Source organism: Buteo buteo, chromosome 9 (assembly GCF_964188355.1).
Source record: "Buteo buteo chromosome 9, bButBut1.hap1.1, whole genome shotgun sequence".
NCBI classification, from domain to species: Eukaryota; Metazoa; Chordata; class Aves; order Accipitriformes; family Accipitridae; genus Buteo; species Buteo buteo.
The window spans coordinates 21,753,103-21,778,782 of record NC_134179.1 but is presented as its reverse complement, the minus strand read 5'-3'; the positions used below and the strand labels follow the sequence as shown (position 1 = coordinate 21,778,782).

Genomic DNA, 25,680 nt, shown 5'->3' with positions numbered 1-25,680 from the left:
ATGGCAAGATGGGACAGTTGCCTAGACACTGATGAAGAGCATGTGAATTTTGCTAGAAGAGATGAACTGAACTTAGCTCACAGTGAGGAGAGAGAGGAACCAGATGGACCCCTGAACTTCGAGCTTCATGTTTGCCACCAGGATCCAGAATACAAGTCCCCGGCTCCACTGCCACATGCCCAGGTCAAACTGATCACCAGCTGGGAAGCAGGATGGAACGTAACAAATGCCATTCAGGTAACCTTTTACTTCCCCACTCATTACAATCATCATTTGAAAAACCTGCTCATCAGTTAGCCTGCTTTATTTTACTTAACTGTACCATCATTTTGCAATATTCTAAAAGGTTTCTATGAATTTATCAGTAACATACTTCAACCTTTCTGCATACAATTAGCACTCTGAAAATAAAGTTTCTGAATAAAAGATAGATATGTTAGCTAAAGTTTAAAAAATCTTTAAACTAGGTGAAAATGAAAAGGTGGTGATTGCACCTGTTTTGGAAGTGCAGACACTATCTTTAATATCTTTGAATTCAGTGACAGAGAAGTTTGATAGAAATGTGAGGTAAACATCTAATAAAAAGAGCCAGACTGACGTCAGACATAAATTTACTGACATGTAAGTTAGACTAGATATAAATTAGAGCATGAAGCACAAGATAGTAATAATACTTGTCAATGTTAAAGAAAATAGTCAAGTTGAAAAGACTGAAAGCATTTGGTCCCAGCATCTTGTGTGGAATTTGAGTATCTTTCTGAATCCTTAAATTTAGAATTAAATGTTTCAGATTCTTTTTCTCACTTTACATGATTCATTCCCTTACATAATTCTATCATTGCCACTAACTTTCTGTCTGACATGGTAAGAAGAAAACAGTATCCACAGACCCATCTAGTCCCAGTAACTGTTACTTAAACACTTTTTATGCCACTTTAATTATAGAAATATAATCTTTCCAGTGTCACACAGGTCTGTGATTATGCTGATGAACATTTGTTTATGTATCCAGTTCATCCCATAGCTCTGCAAAGAAGGAGAAAAAGGACCTCTTTCTAATCCTGCTGTATTTTCAAACATGAGCACCACCACGTGAGAGCCAATACAATAACAGGGCAAAGTAGCATATCATAGTTAGAAAGCGTTCAGCTGTAAATAAAAGTGTGAAGTCCTAAAATACCCTAACTACATTCTAGTAACACATTTTCTCTTCAGTCTCCCTCAGCAGCATCTAGTCAGGACAGGAGTCTGGGATGAGAGCCCATTGTTGTCTCTGTGAGTTTTGCCTTTGATTTCACTGAAGCCAAGATTTCATTCTAAAAGTCAATTTTGTCAATATTTGCTGTATGACCTTTTGGCAAATCACATTCTCTCTCACCCATTGTTTTCCTTTCTGAAAAACAAAAGTAATAATGCCTCTGTAAATACATCACAGTGCCTAAAAATTTCTGAATATCATTATGTACACAATTACTATTAATTATTAATATTATAGTTTCCAGTTAAAAAATAGACTGATAAGACAGTGTAAAAACACAAAGATACAGTTGCCTATTTAAAAACAGGACAAATTGAAGCTAAATTATCCAATCAGATCAGTAACTATGGTCTTAGTCAAAACTCTCAGCATGCTGAGTGTTGCATACTGCTATTGGATCTCATTTGGTCAAATATTTTAGAAATCAATTAAAAGAGCAGTTGTCTACACCTGTATTGAGCTTTCCTCCTAAGGCAGGCTGAGGATGGCAAAGCCTGGGAGCAGCAGTTTCATTAATAGTACAGCCAAAGTGTCCTAATGACACATTGTGAAACTGTGTGCATATGTGAACACGTGTGCATCTATGTACACATGTGTGCATTCTTCCTATTTCCCAATACCTTGGCATTTGGTTTAGGGACAAGGGTAGAGAGCAGAGAAAGGGAAGAGGAAGGGCAGGAGGGGAATGGAGAGGAGAGAATTTTGAACAGGCAACTGTCAGTAAAAAATAACAGTTTGAAAAAAAATTCTATGAATAGCTTTGAAGAGAAAGTCAGAGTTGTGAACAGAATGATTAAAACAATCCAAACGTTCTTCACTGGTGAAGACAATCTATGCTAAAATGACAGCTGGTTTTGCCCTACCCAGAGGAAAGGGCAGAAGTGTTTTGCATGGCAATTAGAGGTAAATATTTCAGCAGAATTTGGAAGTGTTCTAAACAGTTATTCTGGTGAATACAATTAGTCTAAAAGTGAAATTATTTCACAATCCAGATTTATTATAGGAACAATTAATTATTTGCTTTCTGAAATTAAATACAAAGGCTTTCTTACAGTGTTTTAAATGCAAATATTTGCACATGTTTTCAAACAAACAGGTAGAGATTTTTATTTTGGTTTTGACTTCAACTGAAAAAATATGCACTTTTGGAGATGATACTGTATGTGTAAATGATTGCTTCAGACATTTAAAGTTTCCAGGGAAACATGCTTCATATTCCAACACTGCACAGACAAATGAAAACCTGTATCCAGTTAATCTAGGTAAGGACAGAGACCATAAAGCTGAGTTAATTCAAAAGGGAAAATGAACAGCATCATTTGGCAGAGTGATGCAAGTTGCATTTGTTTCTATATCGCAATGAAAGGCCAACAAATTTTGTACTGACTCCTACAGTAGTGCTGGATAGTTAAGCAAAGCAACAGCCACAGGGAAGAAGGTAGTTAAATTCTAATGGTACAGCATTTCACAGCAGAACCAAAGGACAGTAAGTCTATTTATTTGTCAGCCACATGCAGGAGGATTGTTGCAAACACTACAGAGAATGTTTGTCCAAGAAAGAGAAAGCCAAAGTAAAAGAAAAAGGCATTCAGTCTACAGTATCAGTCTATAGTATCATAAAGGGGTACAAGACAACAAAAAAAATGGAGAAAAACCAAGAAAGAGAAAGGGAAGAAGTGAAATAATGTTCGTCTCAGCATAACTGTAATTTACACCATTGTGAGTCTATCTCCACTTAGGTCTAAGGAGCACAAACAAGTTTTAACAGTGAAAAAAAGTCAACCACGTTATCAGACAGCTCCAAAGTGCTTTCAGTATTATGATGCTTGTACAATCTTTAAAACAGAATGTAATATAAGCACACAATTCTTCCCTGCACTTTTGGTAAAACATGATGTATCAAAGCATACTGAATGTGCCATTAGATCCAATGCATCCGATACTTAATGTGGCCATCTTTTGTCCCTGTCTTTTGCAAAGATTAGGTTGTACAGAGATTAGGTTGTGCAGAGATTAGAAATACCTGCAGCAGAGGCAGTTTTCTTGTTTCGTGATCAGAATAACACAACAGGGTGCTTGTCTATTGTGAGTGCTTGAAGGAATGGCAATAATGCAATTATAATAAATAATTATTTTTAAATGCTTCAATAATAAATTAGTGATTATTACAGTAGTGATCATAAATATGGTCATTATATTTTATTCTGTAAATTGTACATTAGCTTAGAAAAGACTCAACAATTTGAAAATCACCATTTTTTAAAATGAAAGTGTATATCTGTATATCCTTCACGGTGTGCCATTATAGATACATTTCCATATTGGGTTCCAATTTGGCTCATTTTTATTTATGTTACTCTAAAAGATTCACTTGAGAATATCTCATAGTTAATATTTATTTTTCTATAAAGTTTCCTCTGAGTTACTTGCCTTCAACTCCCTGGTATAGATTGAATCTTTAGAGTGCTTACTGAGTACCAACAACTCCCAAAGACTTAAGTGGAAAACACAGTGATGCTGAGAAACAGAATGAGCAGGCATGCCCCTAAAGATATAAAGGCAAACATCTTTTTAAGGCATCTAAACACCCCTCCCATTAAGCTTTACTGACACCATATTAAAGCATTTTCTAAATATAAATATGTACGTGCTTTGCTTAGAAAGCTAAATGTTTTCGCCATCGGGTCATTAGATGTACCACAATACAAATCTTCTCACCCTCAACCTTAAATAATTTAGTCACATTTAACTAAATAATCACTTGGATCTTAACTGCAGTACTTGATCTTAAGTATTTATTTTCCAGACTTGAGAACAAGGGTCAATCCTTTCTGGTGCCCAGAGCAGTAACTTCCTTGAATTAAACACTGAAGCTAAAGTCATACTCTGATCTAAATTATAGATATCTGAGGGAAATAAACTTCTGCATTTCATATGAAGAGGTGGTACTGAGAATTAAAGGGAGATGCCCGATGCTGATATCTAACCTAGGACCAGTAAGTAATTCAAGTTTCCAAATGGAGCTGGTCAAAAAATAACAGCACAAAGTAAAATTCCAAGACTGTAGGACTACTGTGGTGCACATAAAAATGCCAGTTAATATGATTTTAGCTGAAATGCACCTGCAGTACTGGCCAAATTTATTTTTCATAAGTTTGCAACCACAAACCCATATAGCCACAACTGGAGACCCAAAAAAGCCTAGAGCCTGGTGAGAGCCATCTAAACTCAGATCTGTTTCTCCTATGAAAGAATGTCACCATTATGCAATGCAATTGATAAAAAATGTATTTTAGGGAAGAAGACTCTGTAACTAATGTTTGTGCCCTGGTTTTCTCTTTGGATTTTCTCTTGAGGGAAAAAAAGATTCCAGGCATACATCACTACTTCATATAACCTTTTATTTCAGCTCAGATGCTGCAGTAGATTTCTTTAGTTTTGTGCACATATTCATATAGCACAGAGAAGGCTGCATACAGGATATATATTCTCTCTATTCCCAACCCTACTTTCTACCACAAAAGCTTTTTATCAAAAATGTGTTATCCTGCAACAATGAAATTATATCTATTTCACAGAAATCTCTTTATTTGACATGTAAGCACTGTGCAGTGGACTGATTTTGAGTTGACTAACTGTCATTCTCATAAATTTCGTTAGAGAATGCACTATATCAGTCTACTTTTCCCTTGGTCAGCTGCAAATACTAAAAAAGTTATGAAGCCAGAACTCCTAAACATAGAGAGGTGTCTCATCTAAAATTGTTTCTTGTTCCAGGAAGAAATATTTAGATTGTTCTCATGGGACTTAAGTTGCTGTTTTGTAGGTTTTGCATTTTATGTTGTTTGTCACATCATCTGGGCAATGAACAGATGGAGGGAGCATTGAATGGATTTACATCAGCATATTCTACTGTAACTATTATGGAAATGTTAGGAGTGGCAAATCAGTTTTCCATAGCCCCTCTGTGTCAGATTTGCCAGCAAACAGGAGCTGTGATATAACTACTCCACAAATTATTCCCTGGACATACAGACTAGTCCCAACATATTGGGCATTGGTTCAGAAAGCACCATACTAGCTCTTGAAGCATCCCAGAAACAAGTACATGGGTTACACAAGTAATGGATACAAGTACTGCAATTCTTGCAGCCTTCTAGATGTTAAAATGACATACTAAAAATCTTTAGATGTTAAAGCAGTGTCGTGGTTTAACCCCAGCTGGCAACTAAACACCACACAGACCCTCGCTCCCTCCCCTCCCCGGTGGGATGGAGGAGAGAATTGGAAGGGTAAAAGTAAGAAAACTCACGGGCTGAGATAAAGACAGTTTAATAGGTAAAGCAAAAGCCACGCATGCAAGCAAAGCAAAACAAGGAATTCATTCACCACTTCCCATGGGCAGGCAGGTGTTCAGCCATCTCCAGGAAAGCAGGGCTCCATCACATGTAACAGTGACTTGGAAAGACAAATGCCACCACTCTGATCATCCCCTCCTTCCTTCTTCTTCCCCCAGCTTTATATACTGAGCATGATGTCATATGTTCTGGAATATCCTTTTGGTCAGTTGGGGTCAGCTGTCCCAGCTGTGCCCCCTCCAAACCCCTTGTGCACCCCCAGCCTCCTTGCTGGTGGGGTGGGGTAAGAACCAGAAAAGTCCTTGGCTCTGTGTAAGCACTGCTCAGCAGTAACGAAAACATCCCTGAGTTATCAACACTGTTTTCAGCACAAATCCAAAACATAGCCCCATACTAGCTGCTATGAGGAAAATTAACTCTATCCCAGCCAAAACCAGCACAAGCAGTCCTTAGAGTATGCTTGCCCGAACCATAGGCCCCAAATGGCATTTCCTAATAGATGTGTTGCAAGAGATACAGGAGATGTCTCTCTTTCTGTCTCCATAAATGGCTCTAATAGCCTCAATAGTTTGGCTATAACTGATATATAATGGTCTATAATTTATGATCTTGATGTTTTAAGCTTACTACTGTGTGAGATAATTATCTCATATGAGATGAGAGGAAGATATTCTCAATTATAATACTCAACAAAACATGGATTTTAACATGCAACCTCAGCCTTAAATCTGAGTATCTCGATTACACTGGATGTAAGATAGGTATATTTTAAAATATCTATTGTTAACCAATACCTTTATTTTATATCTTTAACTGATTTTTACCTGAGCTTTACCGACATAGCTGTCTCATATTACATCCTTTTGATAACAGTAGCCAGAAGCACTGCTGTGCTTAAAAATATCTAAATAATTCTGTTTCAGAACCTCAAATTGTAACCTTACATTTCAAGAATGCATTTATTTGACACCTGATTTTTAGCAATGTCAATTATCTATCATTTCCAACAACTTTAGCTGAAACTCTTCTTAGCTAGTACTTTTGAAATCTGTATATTTCAGCATCTAAATTTCAAAGCCACCATATTATCTTGCAGGTTATTCTTAGAAACAGTAGCTAAGTCACTGCAATACATAGTATACTTATCCTGGGGCTGATGTCCAGTTTGTCACAGTCAGGAAAGTCTTGTGGAATTTGCAAGTGCCTGTTTCTTGTAAGGGGAGACTTCTTGTTGATTGTTCACTTGTAAATAAGTTTGAAAATCTTTTGATCTGGAAAATCTACTACTATTAATCTTTTGGAACAGTTGTAATATAGATGTGAGGCTATAGTCCTCCTACATGAAGTAGCTGGTACTTCAAATTTTGTGCATGTAAAAGGACAAATGAACTAGCAAGTAAGCATACAGTAGTGTGGCAGGTTAGCCTTGGCTAATAGCCATGCTCCCACCCAGCTGCTCGCTCACTCCCACCCACCCACAGCTGGGCAGTGGGGAGCAAAGGGAACAGGAGTGAAAAAGTGCGTGGGTCAAGATAAGGACAGGGAGCTCACTCACCAGTTACGGTTGTGGGCAAAATAGACACAACTTGGGCAAAATTATTATTAATTATTGCTAATTAATATATATATGTTTAATTACTGCATCTGGTACTGGGAAACAAAAAGACAAACATTAAGGTAATACCCTTCTTCATGCTCAGCTTCACTCTTTCACTCCAGACTCCTCTACAGCCCCCTTCCTCCTCTCTGTGTGGCATTTCCAGCCCTTTTTTACACACACTTTCCCTGAGGCACCGCCATCTTGGCTGAGGGGCTCGGCCATGCCCTGCAGTGGGTCAGTTGGAGCCAGCTGGAACCAGCTGTGTCCGGCCCGGGGCAACCCCGGCCTCTCCTCACAGAGGCCGCCCTGCAGCCCCTGCTGCCAGCACCTGGGCACAGACACCCGATACAAGTAGTAGACCACATAGATCTTGCTAGTGCTTATCCTAACTAACTGCTGCATTCCAGTGCAAAATGGCAGTTTTGTCACTACCCAGTGTGTGTTTGAGGACAAAGAGGCAAAGTGCACAGATGCAGCTGAGTACTTGGACACTGATTTTCAACCACCTTACTAACTCATTTGCCAGTAAAGGCTATGAACAAAGCTTTAGTGGTCAAAGGTAAACATGACCTCATGCTGGGGGCCCTCCCGCTTGCTCCCTCCTGCCCTTCTCCTCCTGCCCCACAGTGAAAGGGAGCTCCCTGTGGGTCTGAGGGAGTCAGAGCAGGGAACAGGTGTTCCCTGGTGTGCAGTTCAGTGGAGAAGCTGGGAGAAACCAGCTCAGCTCTTCTCCTTACAGCGGTGCTTTCTAGCCAGTAATAACAGGAACTTTTGTGTTAATAGGAATTTGCAAGTTGGTTTGCCATGCTGCCAAATTCAGCTTGCCAACAGACACCCTTAGTGAGGACGTCAGTATTTCTACTATTTTATATTTCAGTCAGCTTAAGTACAGTTACACCATTGAAGTGAACGCACATCTCCACCCAAGTGCTTTAAACCCTGCCATTCTTCAAAGGCCAACTACTATCAATGGTGTTGCTAGAGCTTAATAGACAGCCTGCCACGTGACAGGTGTGATTTACATGCACATTTACATATATTTGCAAAAAGACCGTGTCAGTTTGCATTTCTCCCGTGACGTATAAAATAAATTGTAGTGTGAGTAACACTGATCATTGTGCTTCCACCTCCCAGACCTCTTTTTCTTTCATTTCATCAGTAGGAAACTGTCAAACCACCCGGGGGATGGCCTGCTCGGGGGGTGTTAATGCCTAAAAAAAAGTTTTTGCATTGGTAGGTAGATAACTACAGGCACACACACACTTCAACACTCTATTTGTATTTTTCATTGCAAGAATTTTTCATAAGGAAAAATATTACATGAATTAATACACAGGGTCACGACCAGCTTCCTGTGCTCTATACTGCTGTTCCGTAACGAGGCACACAACAAACGCTGGCAATCTCTCCGGAACTTCTGCCTCGCGCCTTCCTGCCTGAGGTCATCACTTGTAGCAGACTCAGGCTCTTGGGGCTGCTACAAACACTGCCTATAGACACCACATCCTTCACTGCCTATGGGAGTGTGTGATGACAAGCAGAGTGTGTTTTCCTGGGCCAGTTCAAGTTCTCATCTTATTTAGATCCCTCTGCTGCCCATATAAAAGAATGGTCTGTCTGTTCAGCAGTCAAGTAAAGCAGCTAAACAGAGCTCCTTGCCTTCTATCCAGAGCCTGCCCACACCAACCTTTCTTCACCACCTGTGAATGTCTTTGTCCTTGCTGCCATGCAGGCCTATCATCTGGCATCTTGTTTCAGTCAACCGTCTTTCTAAATCCTCACACTCAGACTTTGTCCAGCTTCTGCTTATTTTTACTGTAAAACCTCACTAATACATAGTCTGATTTACTGATCCACAAGGCTAAAACTCTCATCTGAGCACTAGTAATTCTCCATCTGGGTCACAGTAGCACACTCTTCCCTGACCTTGCCAAGCTCACCCCATGCACACCCACCTGGAAAGCTAATGCAGTTCCATACCCCACGTGTCCACCAGCTCTTGCAAGCACCTCTTCAACCATCAAATCAAATGTAAGCTACTCGTCTTTTCTTTAACAATCTAGCATTTATCCTTCTGCATCTATTGACTCTGATCTCTGTTCTTCCAGTTAAAATTACCATTGTCAATTTGTTAAATATTTAAACAAACCTTGCTATGAACTTATATGAAGATATTTATTTGCACTCCTCTGATCCTCTTAGAAATGTCCTTTTGCTGAAAATTTCAGTTATAAGCTACATTAAAACCACCATTTACTCTCTTGACTCACAGTTTCCAGTATTGACTCAAGGTTTCCTTGATTACCTGCATTTGTTTCCTGTTATCTTACCCCTAGATTTTAAGTTCTTTAGAGAAGAGACCATCTTTTTGTACTTTGTTTGCACAGTGCCCTTCACAATGGGATTCCAATCAAGGACTTCCAGGTGCTCCAATAATGAAAACAATTTTGAAAGTAAGTCTCAGAATGTTTCCTATTTTACAGAAACTCTTTACAAAATAATGATTGTTTAAATGTGGCCTGTGATAAATCAGCTTGGCATTTGATTGGGTTTCCTCTCTTTTTTTCTATATAGAATGGATTCTCCTTGCTATTGAGACCCATTGTAGGGGCTGAGCACAAGATAAATCAGCAGACTAATGTGGTAAGAGTACCTCTAGAATATTCAGCCATTAAAATGGGCATACCATCTTAAAAATCCAGATGGTCAAGAAAGAGAATGACAGAACCATGATATCAAAGATAAATGGATAGTAGCATTATGAAAATTATACCCTTTGAAATAGTAAATGTTACCAAACAGGATCAAGTAACCGTCTGCTACTTGAAAATAATAATCACTTTATTCCATGGGAGAACCCAATGCACCACAACTTGTTGCAGAACAAGGATCTCTGGCTCCCTCAGGTGAAGGGAATAGCTGATGTACTTTCCCACTACAGTAAAATCAAATTAATCTACCATGCTTTTTGGTCTCATCAATCCCTGAAAGCATTTTTAACAAGCTGAATGAAAACAGATGGTATAATTTCTCCTTTTTTAATTCATGGCAGGTCACGTGGTATTTAAAAACACTATTATTAGGCACCTTTGAATTTCCATAGCTGTTATAACTGCTTACTTTATTGTTGTGATATTGTTTGACAGTTACCTTTCAAAACAAAGCCCAAATTACCTATTATAATTATTTACCAGCCTTCTCTGGCTGAAACCAGTTGTACACTTGTGCCTCTCTATAGCACATGCCATTGACCAGCTATCACTGATGGAAAATATTCTTCTTAAAAATGTTCCTTCTGTCCCTTATTCTTAAACTTAAGAGGTATGTAACCTCAGTGAATTTGCTTTAATAAACCATATTTACACATATAACTCCTTCCAAGATAACATTTCTCCCAAGTCAGCAAGAACAGAGTGATAGGCAGCAGAAGGTCAAATATTTTGTCAGATTGCATTCCTTTCCTGTTTTTCATAAACTTCCTTCACTGCCATTAGCAAATTTTCAGAAGGGATCTCATTTTTTTGTAAAAAGAAAGAGTGAGCCTTAGGGGTCATGAAGGAATAAATGTTGACAAGCTCAACATCTGCAAGTGTGTATGAGAATTTAATGCTGAAAGTAAAGGATATCTGAATTATTATAATGTACTGATAGAATCAGAAATAGTAATGTTTCTGTAACAGACTTTCCAAATGGTGAAGCTTCTTCCACACAATCCATAGATGGTTTGTCTGCAGTTTACTTCAATGTGTATAATTCTTGACAGCAGGAGATTCACTGAAATGGCACAAGCTCTGTCTGAATGAGCAAATGGAGCTATTTGAGAAAATAAAAAGCCCTAAACACTGATTACACACAGTATTGAAGATGATATATTGTAACCTAGTTTTAGCACAGTAAGCTGTATAAAACACTTTGCCCCTAAAGCTAAATAAAAGAAATTGACTTCTATTTGCATCTATTCTCTCTCTTCTCCCCACACACACCATGTTTCTTGGAAGGCAACATTTCTCTGTATTCTTGGCCAGTGGCACTAGTTTTGCCATATGTACAATACTGTGTTCACTAAATAGCTAACAAAAAAAAAATCAAGTTTAATATTTACTTCTAAAAAATGTAAACATATGAGTCAAAGTGAGGAAACATTCACTTCAACTCATACACACATACTCTGCTATCCATTTCAATTTCTCTCAGTCCATTTCTTGAGTTGACACAAATAACAGCACCACCAGATTATGTTTTGTAGGTCTCTAGAGCAAGCATTTTTGGGTTTTTATGTTATCAGTTTTTGTAGCTACAGCTTTTGCCTTTACTTTACATGGGTATTTCCATTCATGATAGGGTTTTTTATTGCTCAGTTTTCCCCTCTAGGAAATATGTATGATTCAGGCCAGTTCCTCTCTGATAAGCTGAGGATTTTTTTCAGTTTTATAACCCATTCTAGTTTGATTAGTTCAAACTAAATCTGGGTATTTCAGAAATTATGAATGGTTCTACTGAAGCCTGAAGAAATGTAAATATAGATATAAGAATTATATGATGCAAGATGTATTATTTCTCTTTAATAAGAAAGCTATTTATATTTATAAGAAGTTATTTTTTCTTTTATAATGACTGTTAATTCCCTCATTTTACTATTTGTATCATATTTAGAAGTTGGCACTTCTATCTCACTACATTTTAAAGTTGTTCTCTTGTCTCGTTGTCTGCATGGTTTCTGCAACTCCAGATGACATCTGCCCAGACACCTTCCCTTAAGGGACTTAAAAATCTTCTTCTAAGCTTTAATTGCGATCTGGAGTTTAAAATGAGTTCTCCACTCTTGCTCTTGTTGCTTTTGCTTGCCTGCTGAATTTTTTCACTTCTGCTGGGAAGCCAGCTGCTCTCAGAGCTCTTCCTTTTGTACATTTTACTGTTGTCATCTCAAGTTAAAAATACAATACCTGCACAAAACTGTAGGCTTCCCTTTGCTGCTTGGATGGGATTTCAGATACTCTTTACTACCTACTAAATTGTGAGGAGCTGCCATTCCACCCCCGAAGGTTTCCCTTCCTAATCTGAAAGGATAATCAGCTGCATAATGCATACTTTCCATCTAGCCTTCTACTTATTTCTGTCTTATGCCTATAGTTAGATATTTCTCATATCCAGTCATTTTTCCTCACAGCCCCTTGCCCATCATATTCTCCTACCCCTCGTTTCTACCTCATATGGTTCACAACCTTATGTTCTAGCATTCTCCAGTTTACCTAATGACACCTTTTTCCCCCTGTTCCTGCCTCCCCTGGTGCAGTCATATTCCCAAGTTATCCAGCTTCCTGCTCTTCATTTGCTCTTCCAAGGCACCTCACAGTCTCATGGCCTTCATAGAGGAATTCATCTGACTCTACAGACCACATAGAGAGACAGGCCTCTCTGATGGAGATTCATAAATCCTAAAATAAGTGCCCTACACTGTTGGAATGAATAGTCCTCTGGTGATCCTTATTTCTATCCATCCTTTCCAGAGCTAGTAGATTAGCTTTACTTTTTGCTGTATTTAGATAGGTGAAGTTAGGAATCCCATTCCTAGTAAGTGTGCATCAAAGCAAAGTAGATTCCTCATGTATGTCTTTTCTGCTACTGTGTGTACTCATTCATTAGATGTCTGTTTTAGACAGAAGTTGGGTGAGATTAATCCAGTTCATAGATGCTAAGAAGCGATCATTTTCTTTGGTACCGAAGAGCGTAAAAAAAGTAGTCACTTTAGTAACTTTAGTAATAGTCACTGAGTTCTCACTTAAAATCCATTCATTTCACCTCATTAATAAATTGGGACTTTCACTAAAAATTTGAATGTGGGAAATGAAAGTTATTTAGGAGAAAGGAACAGAAACTAAATGCAGTCTTAAAATAAATTTCTCAAATATGAAATCACTACAGCTCTCAACAGTGAGGTATGAACAAAGGACAGATCCAACAGAACTGAGTTTTCCTAGCACTGTCAGAATGGCTCAAGTTAAGAAAAATAAACAAAACTGGTTTTTAAAATATACAAACTTTTACAGCAATTACTTAACTAACTTCATTTTAATAATGAAAGAATTGCTTTGATCTCTATCCATACAGACAGTATTTGTATCTAAAAGTTAAGAATAAACTTGAGGTCTTTATCAAAAGTCAAGAATAATCAAGGTCCCCAGTTTGTTCATCCAGAGATCCTCAGCTGTTGTTTCCAGGCAGCATCCTGTCTCCAAGTCTTTCCAATGTGACTGCACACTAAGAAAATAAATTTTTTAAAAAAGGAAAATAAAAAGAGAAAAACCACAGTAAAGGAATATGACTTACTTTATAACTCCAGTACTTTTGTTCATGGGCCAGTAGAGGTCAAGAACTACTTTGTCACAGTCTGTACAAACAGAGCGAGAAATACCTCCTCAAGTAGTAATACTTCAAGTATTTTACATCTAGAGACCTTCAGAAGACATCTTCAGCATGCATTTTACATGCCATATGCCTGGTTTCACAATGCATAACTATATTCAAAATTTTTTTTTTTTTTCTAAAAGGAGAGCTTAAATAACTTTGCTTTTATACTGAGTACTCAGGGCGTGCCAGAAAACTTAGTCACATTTCTTTTCTGATCTTTAGTTTTTATCTTTATTATTAATTATAGACATTTGGGAATGTTTGTCTAATCTACTTGAAATTAGGGGAATTATTCTACTTTGCTGAATATTAAGAATGATGTGATCTTTTATGTCATTATAGGAGAGAGACACTTCTATTACAGGAACTCATTTGCAACCTCAACTTTATCTGTATCTGTGCATGATGAAATATCAGCAGTAAAATCAGTCGCTGCTTCTTTCATCCCAAAGGCAGAACTCTCTGGGGCTGCCACTGAAGTTTAACTGAGGTTAAGAGAGGAAAAGCAGTAAAGACTTGTTGTCTATACTCATCCTAATTGTAAGACAGCATCTTTTCTCACGTATTCCAGAAGAATATACTATGATACTCCATATCGGTTTACTGATTCCTAGAGACCAAAAATAATAGTATCACAATATTTATGTCTTTCAATCAGACTATTAACTGTATTCTCTCCAGGCAGTGCTCTAAGACAAATATCCCATTTATTGCTGATCTCTGGGAGTCATTATATCTTGAGTAAAAGTCTACCTATAACTAGTGGTTGGGCCTGTGCTGAGGAAAGAAGAGGTTAATATTAGCCAGGGGAGGATTTAGGCACTGCACGTGACCTTTTATTCTGCATGCAGTCATGACAAATCCTATGCCAGTTTTCAGAAAATACAACCCATCCTCCAGAAGATGTAACCTGGCTTCCTTTTCACCTCTCAGATGTGCATAAGGTTTGTTCCAGTGCAAAGTTCTTTGTAGTATGGGTTTGGTTTTTTCCATTTCCTCTTCAACCTTACTTGTTAAAAGTAACAAGAACTCTGGCTTGTCCCATACAGTCAGCATTCAAGAAAAACTCCTAACTAGCCAAATGCTTTCTCCCAGCCTGATTTTGAACTTTCTATGCACTTTAACTCTTCCTTTTGTTGTCAGTGCACACTCAAATAGTTATTTGGCTCCCCACTGCTTTGCTTTGCTTTTAGTCTCCCAAAGTCCCCCCTCTGCCTGCCCTCAAGCTCTTTTGACCACATTTTCATGGAACTCACTCGCATTGGATGTTTTGAGTATTTGCTTGCGTTCAGGTGAAGATCTGAGAATCTGTGATGAGCTATAATGTGAGAAATAGGTAAGCAGCCAGTGAGTCCATGTTGCTTGCCACTGCTAACTTTGAAAATAGTGTTTGTTTTAGTTTTGACTGCCTTACATTTTCATCTCTTTTTCCTCTCCGCTACATAACACATAATAAAAGCCCTCATTCTTTTACCAAAGCCTGCTTTCTCCTTTGGGACCAAGCAAAATAATATGTTTTCTTAAAAGGTAATTTGCTTGGGACATTTACTGTGTGTGATTCAGTGCATTCTGGCAGACAGCTCTGAATTTATGCAAACTAACGTTTTGTATCAAACCATGCAGAATTAAGCATCAAGCATATTATTTCAGTTTTAGAACAAATATTTAAACCAACAGGAAAGCCAATGGGATCAGCTGTCACACTCAATAGCAGCAATTCCTTTTTTGTTGAGACATTTTGTTTCCTCTCTTCCCTTTCCTAATCTTTAGGAGACTCATAAGACTAATCTGGCCACTAAAAGGAGAATAAAATCAGTGTCTTCTGCCAAATGTGCACATACATTTTGCAGTGCAGACCATGCTACTTCCTTACTTGCTCATCTTATCACAGCATCCCCTGAGCAATCTATCTATCTGCCTTATCATCTGCTCATGGGACCTGAAGGATTGACAGAACAACACTTCTAAAGTTTCTGTCAGTATAGAAGGTGATTGTAGGCATTAATCACAGAATAAACACCTCAGCCACTTTTCTCCCTGCAGCTAAAACAGGCTGGCATTGGCAGAGAGAAAGAATAAGAAAAATCAGGAAAAACAAGATTTCTGGGGTCCAATTCAACCATCCCTGAAGTTAAAGGAAGATTTTTCACTGACATTAAAGGAGATGGATCTGCTGCTAAGGTCATACAGGCCATGGACAATATTTGAAGTTTTCCACAGAACAGCTTGTAGTATTTTTTAATACAAACTCAGCTGAGCTGTGAACAAACTGTGAAGTGAGGGGGAAAGCAGATGAATTCTTTCCCTGGTGTCTGTAGAGCAGTGCCAGGAGTCTGGGTAGCCAGCTAGGGAACCAGAAATTTTTACTGCTGAGAAGAAATAGGATATAACTGATACTGCAAATACATGGTGGGATGATTTATGCAACTGGAATTTAAAAATAATTAGATAAAGCATATTTACAAAAAAAAGAGTAGGTAAAAGAAATGAGGGTGGCACTCTATGTTGGAGAGATGATTATCTGTGTTAGAGATATTGTCTGGAAAGGAAAATGTTATTGTTCTTGGTGACTTCAGTTTTAAAGACCTATGCTGGAGATTGTATGCAGTCTGTAGTAAAACATCATTAAAGTTTCTAAAAATGATAGATGATAATTATCTAACACAAAAGGTAATGTACCTAGCATAAGGTAATTCTATTTTGAGCCTCATTACATTGAATAAAGATGAACAAATCAGTGGATCTAATTACATTCATTATGGGAAAACAGAGGACAGTAATATATATACTTGGTACTTCAAAAGAATGAATTTTACAGACCTGGAGAAAATTATGAGAGATAATTGATTAGGAAGAATAAATACAGACAGCCAATTGTGGAAGCAAATTGAAAGTTGTTTAACAAGAATTTATGAGATGACCAGAAGCCACATCTCATAATTAAGAAATAGTATGCCTATATGTTAAACCCCCTCCTACTTCAGGTGTGAAGTGAATGTATCAATTAAAAAAAAATAGCAAAAGGGAGAAAGGGAGGGTGAGAGTAATCATTGTAAATTATAAATTACGAAGTGTAGCTAAGAGATATAGGAACCCAAAGAGACTAGGAAAAAATGCATCTCTCAGGGATTAGGACAGTAAGAAAATAATTTTTAGCTTTTAAGGAAAAAAAGGCTAGGTTTAGTGTAGAAACTTGCAACAGAAATACTAATCATGGTATAAATTAAGTATAAATGGAAGTGTGTGTCTATATATGTGACTGTGTATGCTTGTCTAAAAGCACCAGGCAAAACAGCAGAACAAAGTTAAAAAGGAAGGTATGTGTTAACTGCTACAGAGCACCATATATGTGATTTCATTCAAACAGAGAGGTAGAAAAACTGACCTATAGATAAGTGATAAGAGAATGAAGTAGAGGACAGCTTCTGTAAGACATGCAGATAAGGAAAGCAGCAGTACTGTGAAAGTCAGGAATTCTGCCTAATATTTATGAGGGATGAGACAAAATAATGAGGCAAAAGATCCAAAACTGCATCCATTCCAGGACAGTATAGAAGGTAAATCCAAAATCTGTTTGTCATCACTAGTCAAGATGAACACCAGACACATCGTGAGCACTTGACTGCTGGCATCCCTTGTCCTCCTCCTTGTACACAAGTGATCCTGGCCAAGCCACGACGACACACACACATCAGTGCTGTTGAGTATGTGGATGTGAGAGTGGGAAAAATCAGCTTAGAGATTTTCTAATGTAAGATCACTTTCCTCTTCTTTAAGATCTCTCACTGAATTTTGCTACACTGATTTCCTACATTAGCAGTAGAGGGAGGTTCTAAAATTGTTCTTAACTCTGAAAAAAGATGCAACTGTTCTTTAGTCTCTGTAGAGAAACAGGAGGATGTACTCACAGCACAGAACAGTGGGCCATTTAATTTTTCAGGATGGGCATCATGCTGTTCTGCATAAGACATTTAAAAGTTAACTCTCAGAGTTTCCAGCTGTGTGTCTATACTTCATTGTGTACACACTGTCTTGCCCAGCAAGAGAAACAGGCATCTCTGAAAGGAAATTCATCTCAGCTCTGCTAATGACCTATCTTAAGATAGGTGTGAGTTATAAATCGAGGTGCCTATTTTTTCCAAGTTCAGACTTGGACAATTAACTATTCGATAACTACAGTTACTATTTAAAATGGATGTTAAAACGTATCTCCTCAATATTTTGAAAGCAGAATGCCCAGCAAGTTTGCACTTGGGAGACACAACAAAAGAGAGATCTGACCTGATAATACTCTTATTCAATCACTATTACATGTGGAATTTTCAGAAGATTGTGGATATCATTCCAATATTTAAAAAGCCAGTTAAATCCTGACTGGGGAAACCTGGCAACAATTCCAAGAAAAAGAATGTAATTGTTAATATAGTTTTTAATTGATACAGATTAAAAAGCTAGGAATATAATTAGCAACAATCATTATTGTTTTGGAGAAAGGGTCCTTACATTCCTTTTTAAACACACTTGACATAATTCTTTGATGAGATTTTAATATAGTCAGTGAAAGATAAATAATATATTTAGAGTTTTAAAAGGAATTTTGACACATTAATACATAACAGTCTGATTTAAAAATTAGTGCAACAATAGAATACATCTTAAATAGATTAACAACTACCTAAGTGACAAATCCCCCAAAAGTAACTGTCCGTGTGGATCTATTGTCAAAGGAATGAGTTTCTAGTAGGGTTAGGAGGTTATCTGGTAGAATAATTGGCATCTGGTCCAGTATTATTCAATGTAGTCAACAGTGATCTGGAAGAAGATACAAAATCACCATTGATCACAGTGGTGGCTGAGAAAAAAAAAAGAGCGTGGAGGTCAACAAGCAAGTAGCTCTGTTATCATGGCATGAGATAAGGAATTTGCTATATTTTCTAATTTAGTGCTGATGATAAAGTTGTATCTTCATATAAATACCACAGCAACACAGGCTTGCATCAGTTCAGGAAAATTATTTATTTTAAATGACAACAAATGCTAAACAACATAAATAAATATTTTGTAAAAGTGTACTGAAAAAGCAGAGTTCTTGAATTCATCTCCCTACTCTTCCAAGAAGATCCATGAAGGAGATTTTCCTGTATAGTTTCTATGCCTAGCCCATGTTCATGCAGGGAATCAAATACACAGTTGGGAAAACAGTTAGGCTTAAATGAACTGTTCCAGTGGAGTAACTGCAGATGTTGAGAAAGGCAATCAGAGCTAATTCAGCAGTCTGGCATATTAGCATGTATTCTGCATATAGGAGTACTAACTGAATAATTTTCAGTTAAATTATTTTATTTAAATATATTTAAATTATTTCGGTTAAATTAATTTATTTTTCCATCTGATTAAGTCTTAAGGTGAAATCTTTTTCTTTCTCTTTTTTTTTTAGCATTCCTTTTTACTCCATTTTATTTCATTGTCTTTTGGCATGTGTCAACTCTGACCACGGTTTGATCTTCTTTACTATTTAATTACCTTTCAATCTGCTTTTTTTTTTTCAAAGTGTCATATTTCAGGTTAAAACAGTCTATGAAATGAAGCATTTTACCTGGGACTAAAAAGTCTTACAACTGAACATTAAGGAATTTTGGTATTTTCTCAGAGTGCTTGACTGTGTTCATTTATGCATTTTTCTAAACACATTTTATTCCTTGGGGAGGTGCTTGCCCTGAGGTGAAGTAGTGTCAAACAGTGGTATGATAGCAGAAGGCTCACTTTTTGCATTCTACACTAATCCAGATAGATAGCTAGTGTTTTTAAAGAAGCACCCAGCCTTGCTGGTGTGGGAAACACTCCCAGGTAGTTCAAATATTGCAGTCAAACCATCGACAAGTGCAAAAATGTTTTAATGTGCAGATGTAATTTGGAAATCCTGATCTGCCTGTTTTGTATTGTGGGTGGATTGGTAATTTCTGGTGGTACCTGTCATACCTGGTTGCTCCCGCTTGGGGGTATTCTGACACGGCTAATAAATAGCTACTAGCTGAGTCTGACCTTTCCTGACATGCCCTTTCCGCCCTTCTCCTTGCCATTTCTTCAAAGGCTGATCACCAGTTCAGCCCTCAGTCCTTTCTTCTTTCCTGGCCCAGCTGCCTTTGGCTGCTCTGGATGTTTGACACGGACCTGCACCCACCCAGGCACACTTATGCACTCGTTGACAATGAACGGTCCACTTCCATCCTTAGTCTAGGGTGAAAATACCCAAGTCTTGCAAACATCTTGGGAGACAAGGGACGATGCAGCCCACTGGGCAAGTTTGGGGTCCCTCCCTATACAGGGTGGATGGAGTAATGGCAAATAACACAACCACTCAAGCTGAGCTGTGATAGAGGACTGTTTCAAAAACCCCAACTCCCATGTACCTGACTGTGTGAGTGCTTTTTCCCTGTGCTATTCTATTTTATAAACAGATAACCTTAAACCAGCGGATTTAGAGCCAAGATATTTGACTTTGCACTAGAACAGTTGGAAATAAAACCACTCAGACAGGAACACTTCCCAGACAGAACACTAAAACTAAGAGCTGGGAGGCAATTTAAGAAACAGTTCCTTTTGCTGCTCATTTTTAATTGATGCCTCACAGCTAAGGCTGTCTGGGCCATAATTTGGATGCAAGAACATAGGATCAGACGACTCAATAAGAGCAAGTGCTGGGGCCAGGCTGACCAACGTGCATTGACAAATGGTGTAGGAATTACCTGTGTCCCTCTTCCACTAGCAAAGAATCAGTGAAATGTTGACATGCTCTGTCTACATTCTCTGTACACCCACTCCTCATAAGAGGGGTGCAAAAGCCACCTTCAGCAACATCCATGAAAGGATTTCTTCATGGAGGAGGAATTTTCCACAGATAAGTCACTCTAAGCAATGCTCTAAGGTTGCTGAGCCGCTTTAAAATGGAGAACACAGCTCCATGCCTGTACTGTTACATTACATTGACAGCAAAATAAGTGCTTATTAAAGATATCTTTTTCTTTGAAACTAAACTGTTTAAACTTGGTGACATTCAGGAAATGGTCCTAACAGAAAGTATTGTTTTTGGAAAGGTAAGAACAGAAGATCAAATCCAAAATGGGGTTTGAAGTCTGACAAAGGGGTTTTCATTCTTTGAGTTCTCATGGCCATCACTAACATTTTTTTGGCTATTTTGTAGAAATTTGACAACGTGCTGATACATGAAACCTTTTTTTTTTTTTTTTAAATTTTTTTTTAAATGGAAAGAAACATTTCTGGCAAGGCAGGAAAAGCACTGTCATTTCACCACATACATATTTACTGTATTGGCATGTTCAGAGTTCTCCCATTTCTCTCTACTAACCATGCTCTGTATCCAAAAAGCTGCAAAACCAGTTATGTCCACAATGTTTGCTTTCTATTATTAACTGAAAACTGAAGTTTACAAACTCTGGGAAAAAAATGTCAAAGACATCAGCTGAAGGGAAAACTTACAATTTCTGTAGAAATGTTCAGTTCAGAAATTCTGAACTTTGAAATTGGCAATCACTGATATATAACTTCAAGAAAGAATATATAATGCAAAATTGGATTTGTTTAATAAGGTCTGAATTCAGAAGATGAAAAAAAAACCCAACCAAAAAACTGCACCTATCATCCTGTGGTCTATGTTAGGTACCAAATAAAATTATTTGATATAAACAACATCAAGGAGATGTCAGAGGTTAGAATTACATTATGCTCTGATTAAACTAACCATTAAGCATGGAAAGGCAGACACCTGTGGGGAGGACTGTAAATGGTTGTCTAATGTGATAATGTCTCTGAAAGACTTATGCTTTGGTTTAGGTTGAGGCTAGTCATATAAACGTTAATAGACTAAATTCAGCAGGGGAGAAGCCATTGTGTGGTTAAGGCCTGTGCTGACACTTACCTGTGGTTTAATTATACAGTGACCCTTTGGGTCAGCAGATACAATTTGAACTCCTAAATGCAGGTTAAGGGGCAAAGTAGTAATGCTGTGAGTATGGAACAAATGAGATAAGCTTGCTACAAACTGCAAGGAACTGAGAAAACATCATTGTTCTTATGTTAATTTGGAAGATGACTCTGTGGCTTTTATCTTCCTGATTTTTTCATAACCTTGGTTTATTTGTGATGTTTTTAAACTTAATCTGTTATGTAAATGTTCTCCAAGGATTGTTTTCATAGGAAAGAAATCACATTTGGTTCTTTAGCAACTATCTAACTTGACAGTCAGTGAAAACCACAATTAAAAAAGGCATGATATCAAAACCTACAGTTTACATGTGTGCTACCTGCAGTCTGGATACAGCCAGATATCTAGTCTTTTTAAGGAAGTAGATTGTTAGGCAGCAGAAGCGGTAGAATTTTGAACACTTCTGTGAAGCTCACATACAAAAGAAATGCTAATTTCACGGCAAGCTAATTGGGTCATGAGACCTGTATTAGAATGGAGCTAAGCCATTGGAGTGGGGAGATTTGGGTGACTGAAGTGCCACAAGCTATGTAGCTGAACATCCCAGCTCCTAAATGAAATGGCACTTGTGACTTATACAAAACCATTGCTGTAAATGAAGTAATTGAAAACAACCAAAAAAGGTGTCTAGTCAATAACTTTATTATTATATCAGTATTTATAACTGAGGTACTTCTGTTTCAGTACATAATGGCATAGACCTTTTTAATCAAAATGTATTAGGGCATGTATTTAATATGATTCTTCCAGCTCTAGTTCAGCTGAAAGCTGAAGATATCTGCATCTAGAGTGAACCCTGCCGAAATAGGCAATGCTGTTCATTCATTTGATAGGCACTCCATTTTTCTCATTGACTTCAAGAAAAAATACTACCCTAGTTTAAGGACTTCCAATCTCTCTTTTCTGGTTGATGCTCATCCCACAATCTGCCCAAAAAGGACTGCTATTTTGTGGCTGGAAGAATAGGAGCATACCTTTTATACATTGATGATTACTTAGCGTTTGAAAAATTGCCTCTCTTCAGAGCCCTTCTTATGGATCAGGCCTGGGAGTACTTGTATCACTTAGAAATGGGATGCTAGGTATAAACCCTACAACGCTGAGACAGGCACCTGCCTTCTTGATGAGCTCCAGCAGAGCTGGGCTCCTAGACTGCCCTCACAGAAACGGTCTGCTGGGTATAAAACCTGAGGGAGTTCATAGAAAACACCAAAGATAGAAGCATGCCTGAAACACTTGTCACCCACATGGCCTCATGTCCATGATTGTGGATGGAAAACTCTGAAATTAAGATTTAGACCATTAAACTCACCTCTTCTGCTTTGGGTCCTGAAAGCAGTCAGTGGCACTACCCATTCGGGAAGTGAGAGAAGAGTGGGTTGTCCCTTCTGTGAGGAGGCCTGTTTCTGTTGGGGATTCATGGGTTTTGCAGAGCAGATGGGGTTGCTCAGGTTTGGTCAGCAATAGAGTTTAGATGGGTTTGACCCAAATCAAGTCCTTCTGTCGGGCTGGAATAGCAAACATGAGCACAAATGCTCATATTTCATCTTGTCATCGGTGCTGTAAGAAATATTGAAGTAAAAATTTCTGTAGAACTAGTTAACTGTATTTTGTTTCCTCCCTTCCTTTCTTCAGTCATCAAGAATAAAAACGCCTGACCAGTCTGACTAATGTGCAATGCTTAATTTCAGCTTTGTAGCATAAAAAGAGAAATGTCACCAAAGCATCTTTCCTAAATTGGATCTTTTTATAAATAACTATTATTCAAGGGTTTTGTTGGTTTTGTGCTGATGGAAATTAAACCACATAAAAGTGCCGTTTGTCCTTAAATACAGTGAAGAAAGAGGGGAAAAAGACAAAGAAATACACACAGTGTTCTGTGAAACTAAAATGCCACTTTTTTTTTTACTGGATAAAACAAGTAGAATTCTGTTCCTTTCAGTACCTGTTTAGAGAAAAGTATGTCTATATGTTTTACATGTATTTTTAAACACCTAAATAAGTTTGCATAGTCTAGAATCTCAGCTGTGAGAAGAATCACTTTAGCAGTGGACTTAACAAGAGCAAAGGCTGCATGAGGCATACTGAAGCCACAGAGGAAACACAGGTGAAGCCTGATGTCACTCTAATGCCATTTTCTTTCCAGAGGTCTGTTAAGAATTTTTAGACTGAAGAGAATTGTCATTACTGGGTCTGTCTACAGTGCTATTTTTAATTTGAATGAAACTTGTACAGATGATGCTACAGTTGCTTAATTTTACTGATAGTGAACCTGTTTCATTAATATGCATGTTGACTGAATAACTGCCTATGCACCTTCTAAAATGTGCTTCTAATCACATCAGCGTTAAATATTAACTAGGAACCTGACTCTATCATTCAGTCACATCCTCTTTTTCTTAGCTTATCATTACATGTGTGTTGATAGGAGCAGTTATTTTTGCTGATAATTTCATTTATCATAAATAAACACATTTCTCATGATTGTTACTTACTTAGCTGAATGTAGCAGGACTTCCACCATGCAGTTAGGTGAAAGCAATGTTCAGTGGAGGGCAGATTTGGGAGTGTGGCTTCTAGTAAACATTTTGCCTCAGGGATTTTGTGCTATCTTTTCTTTCTCTTTTTCCTCTTCAGGGAATATTTGTCCTAGGATTGCCATATGCTCTTCTCCACAGTGGATACAGTGGCCTGTTTCTTATTATCTTGGCTGCAGCATTATGCTGTTACACAGGCAAAATTCTAATAGCTTGCCTGTATGAAGAAAATGAAGATGGGCAGCTCATAAGAGTGAGAGACACGTATGAAGATATTGCGAATGCCTGCTGCAAAAACCTATCTCCCAAACTAGGTGGCATAGTTGTCAATGTGACCCAAGTGATGGAACTGATCATGACATGTATTTTGTATCTGGTTGCTAGTGGGAACTTGCTGTCACATAGTTTTCCATATGTACCAGTGACTGAAAAAACTTGGACTGTAATTGCATTTGTTACACTGCTGCCTTGTGTATTTATCAAGACTCTCAAAATTGTTTCCAAACTCAGTCAGCTTTGCTCCTTAGTCCATTTCATTGTCATCCTTGTAGTGATGACTTACTGCCTCACACAAATACATCAGTGGTCCTGGGCAAAATTCAGACTCTCCATCGAGTTTGAGGACTTCTTGGTCTCTGTAGGAGTGATCATTTTCAGTTACACTTCACAAATATTTCTTCCCACACTTGAAGGTAACATGAAAAACCCAGGGGAATTTAGATGTATGCTGAATTGGACTCACTTTTTTGCCTGTGTCTTGAAAACAACCTTTGCACTGACTGCATTCTTGACCTGGGGTGAAGAGACAAAGGAAGTTATTACTGACAACCTGCCATCATTTCTTCAAACCCTAGTGAATTTGTGTCTCTTAGCCAAGGCTCTTCTTTCTTACCCTTTGCCCTTTTTTGCAGCCACAGAAATTGTGTATGCTTGTATTTCTAGAGGCAACCATTCCAATTACAGATCTCCACTATTTGCTCTGGGTGTAAGAGGCTCATTTCTCGTGCTAACTCTGCTGATGGCCATGTTCATACCACATTTTGCCCTGTTGATGGGTTTAACAGGCAGTGTAACAGGTGCTGCTATGACTTTTCTTCTTCCTTCTCTCTTCCATTTAAAACTTAAATGGAAAAAACTGTCCTTCTTGGAGAAATGTGCAGATATCTCTGTTTTTATTTTGGGTTTCCTTTGTAGCCTTGCAGGCATAGTTTGCTCAATAAAAGGGTTGCTTGAAGTATTTGAAGGAGTGTAAAAAGATTTCCTGAAAGCCAAATAAGGCCCAAATCTTATAAATGCCTTTACCCTGTTAGTAAGTATATAAGAGATTTTGTCACTAGGTAAAATTAGGCATATGCTTATATGTTTGCAGTATCAGGGCTTTTACTGTAAAAGTATGTGGCTCTAAGCAAATTGGAAAATAACCTTTATAGCCAAAAAGTACCAAATTACCCATCTAAAATGTTGAGAGGAAAGAAGGTATTGGAGATGGTTTAGCATGAAAATTATTTTAAACTAGT

At 37.8% G+C, this 25,680-nt stretch overlaps 1 protein-coding gene across 1 annotated transcript; it reads left to right on the top strand.

Moving 5' to 3' along the window:
• Nucleotides 1-25,415, top strand: LOC142034869 (vesicular inhibitory amino acid transporter-like). The gene is made up of 2 exons (XM_075036692.1): nt 1-237; nt 24,264-25,415. The coding sequence occupies exons 1-2, from the start codon at nt 1-3 to the stop codon at nt 25,413-25,415; spliced, it is 1,389 nt and encodes a 462-aa protein (XP_074892793.1).
• The last annotated feature ends 265 nt before the right edge of the window (nt 25,416-25,680 follow it).

Coding starts and splice junctions, on each gene's coding strand:
- LOC142034869 (XM_075036692.1), top strand. CDS start 1: ATGGCAAGATGGGACAGTTGCCTAGACACTGATGAAGAGCATGTGAAT. Junction 238..24,263: donor ACGTAACAAATGCCATTCAG/GTAACCTTTTAC, acceptor TTTCCTCTTCAG/GGAATATTTGTCCTAGGATT.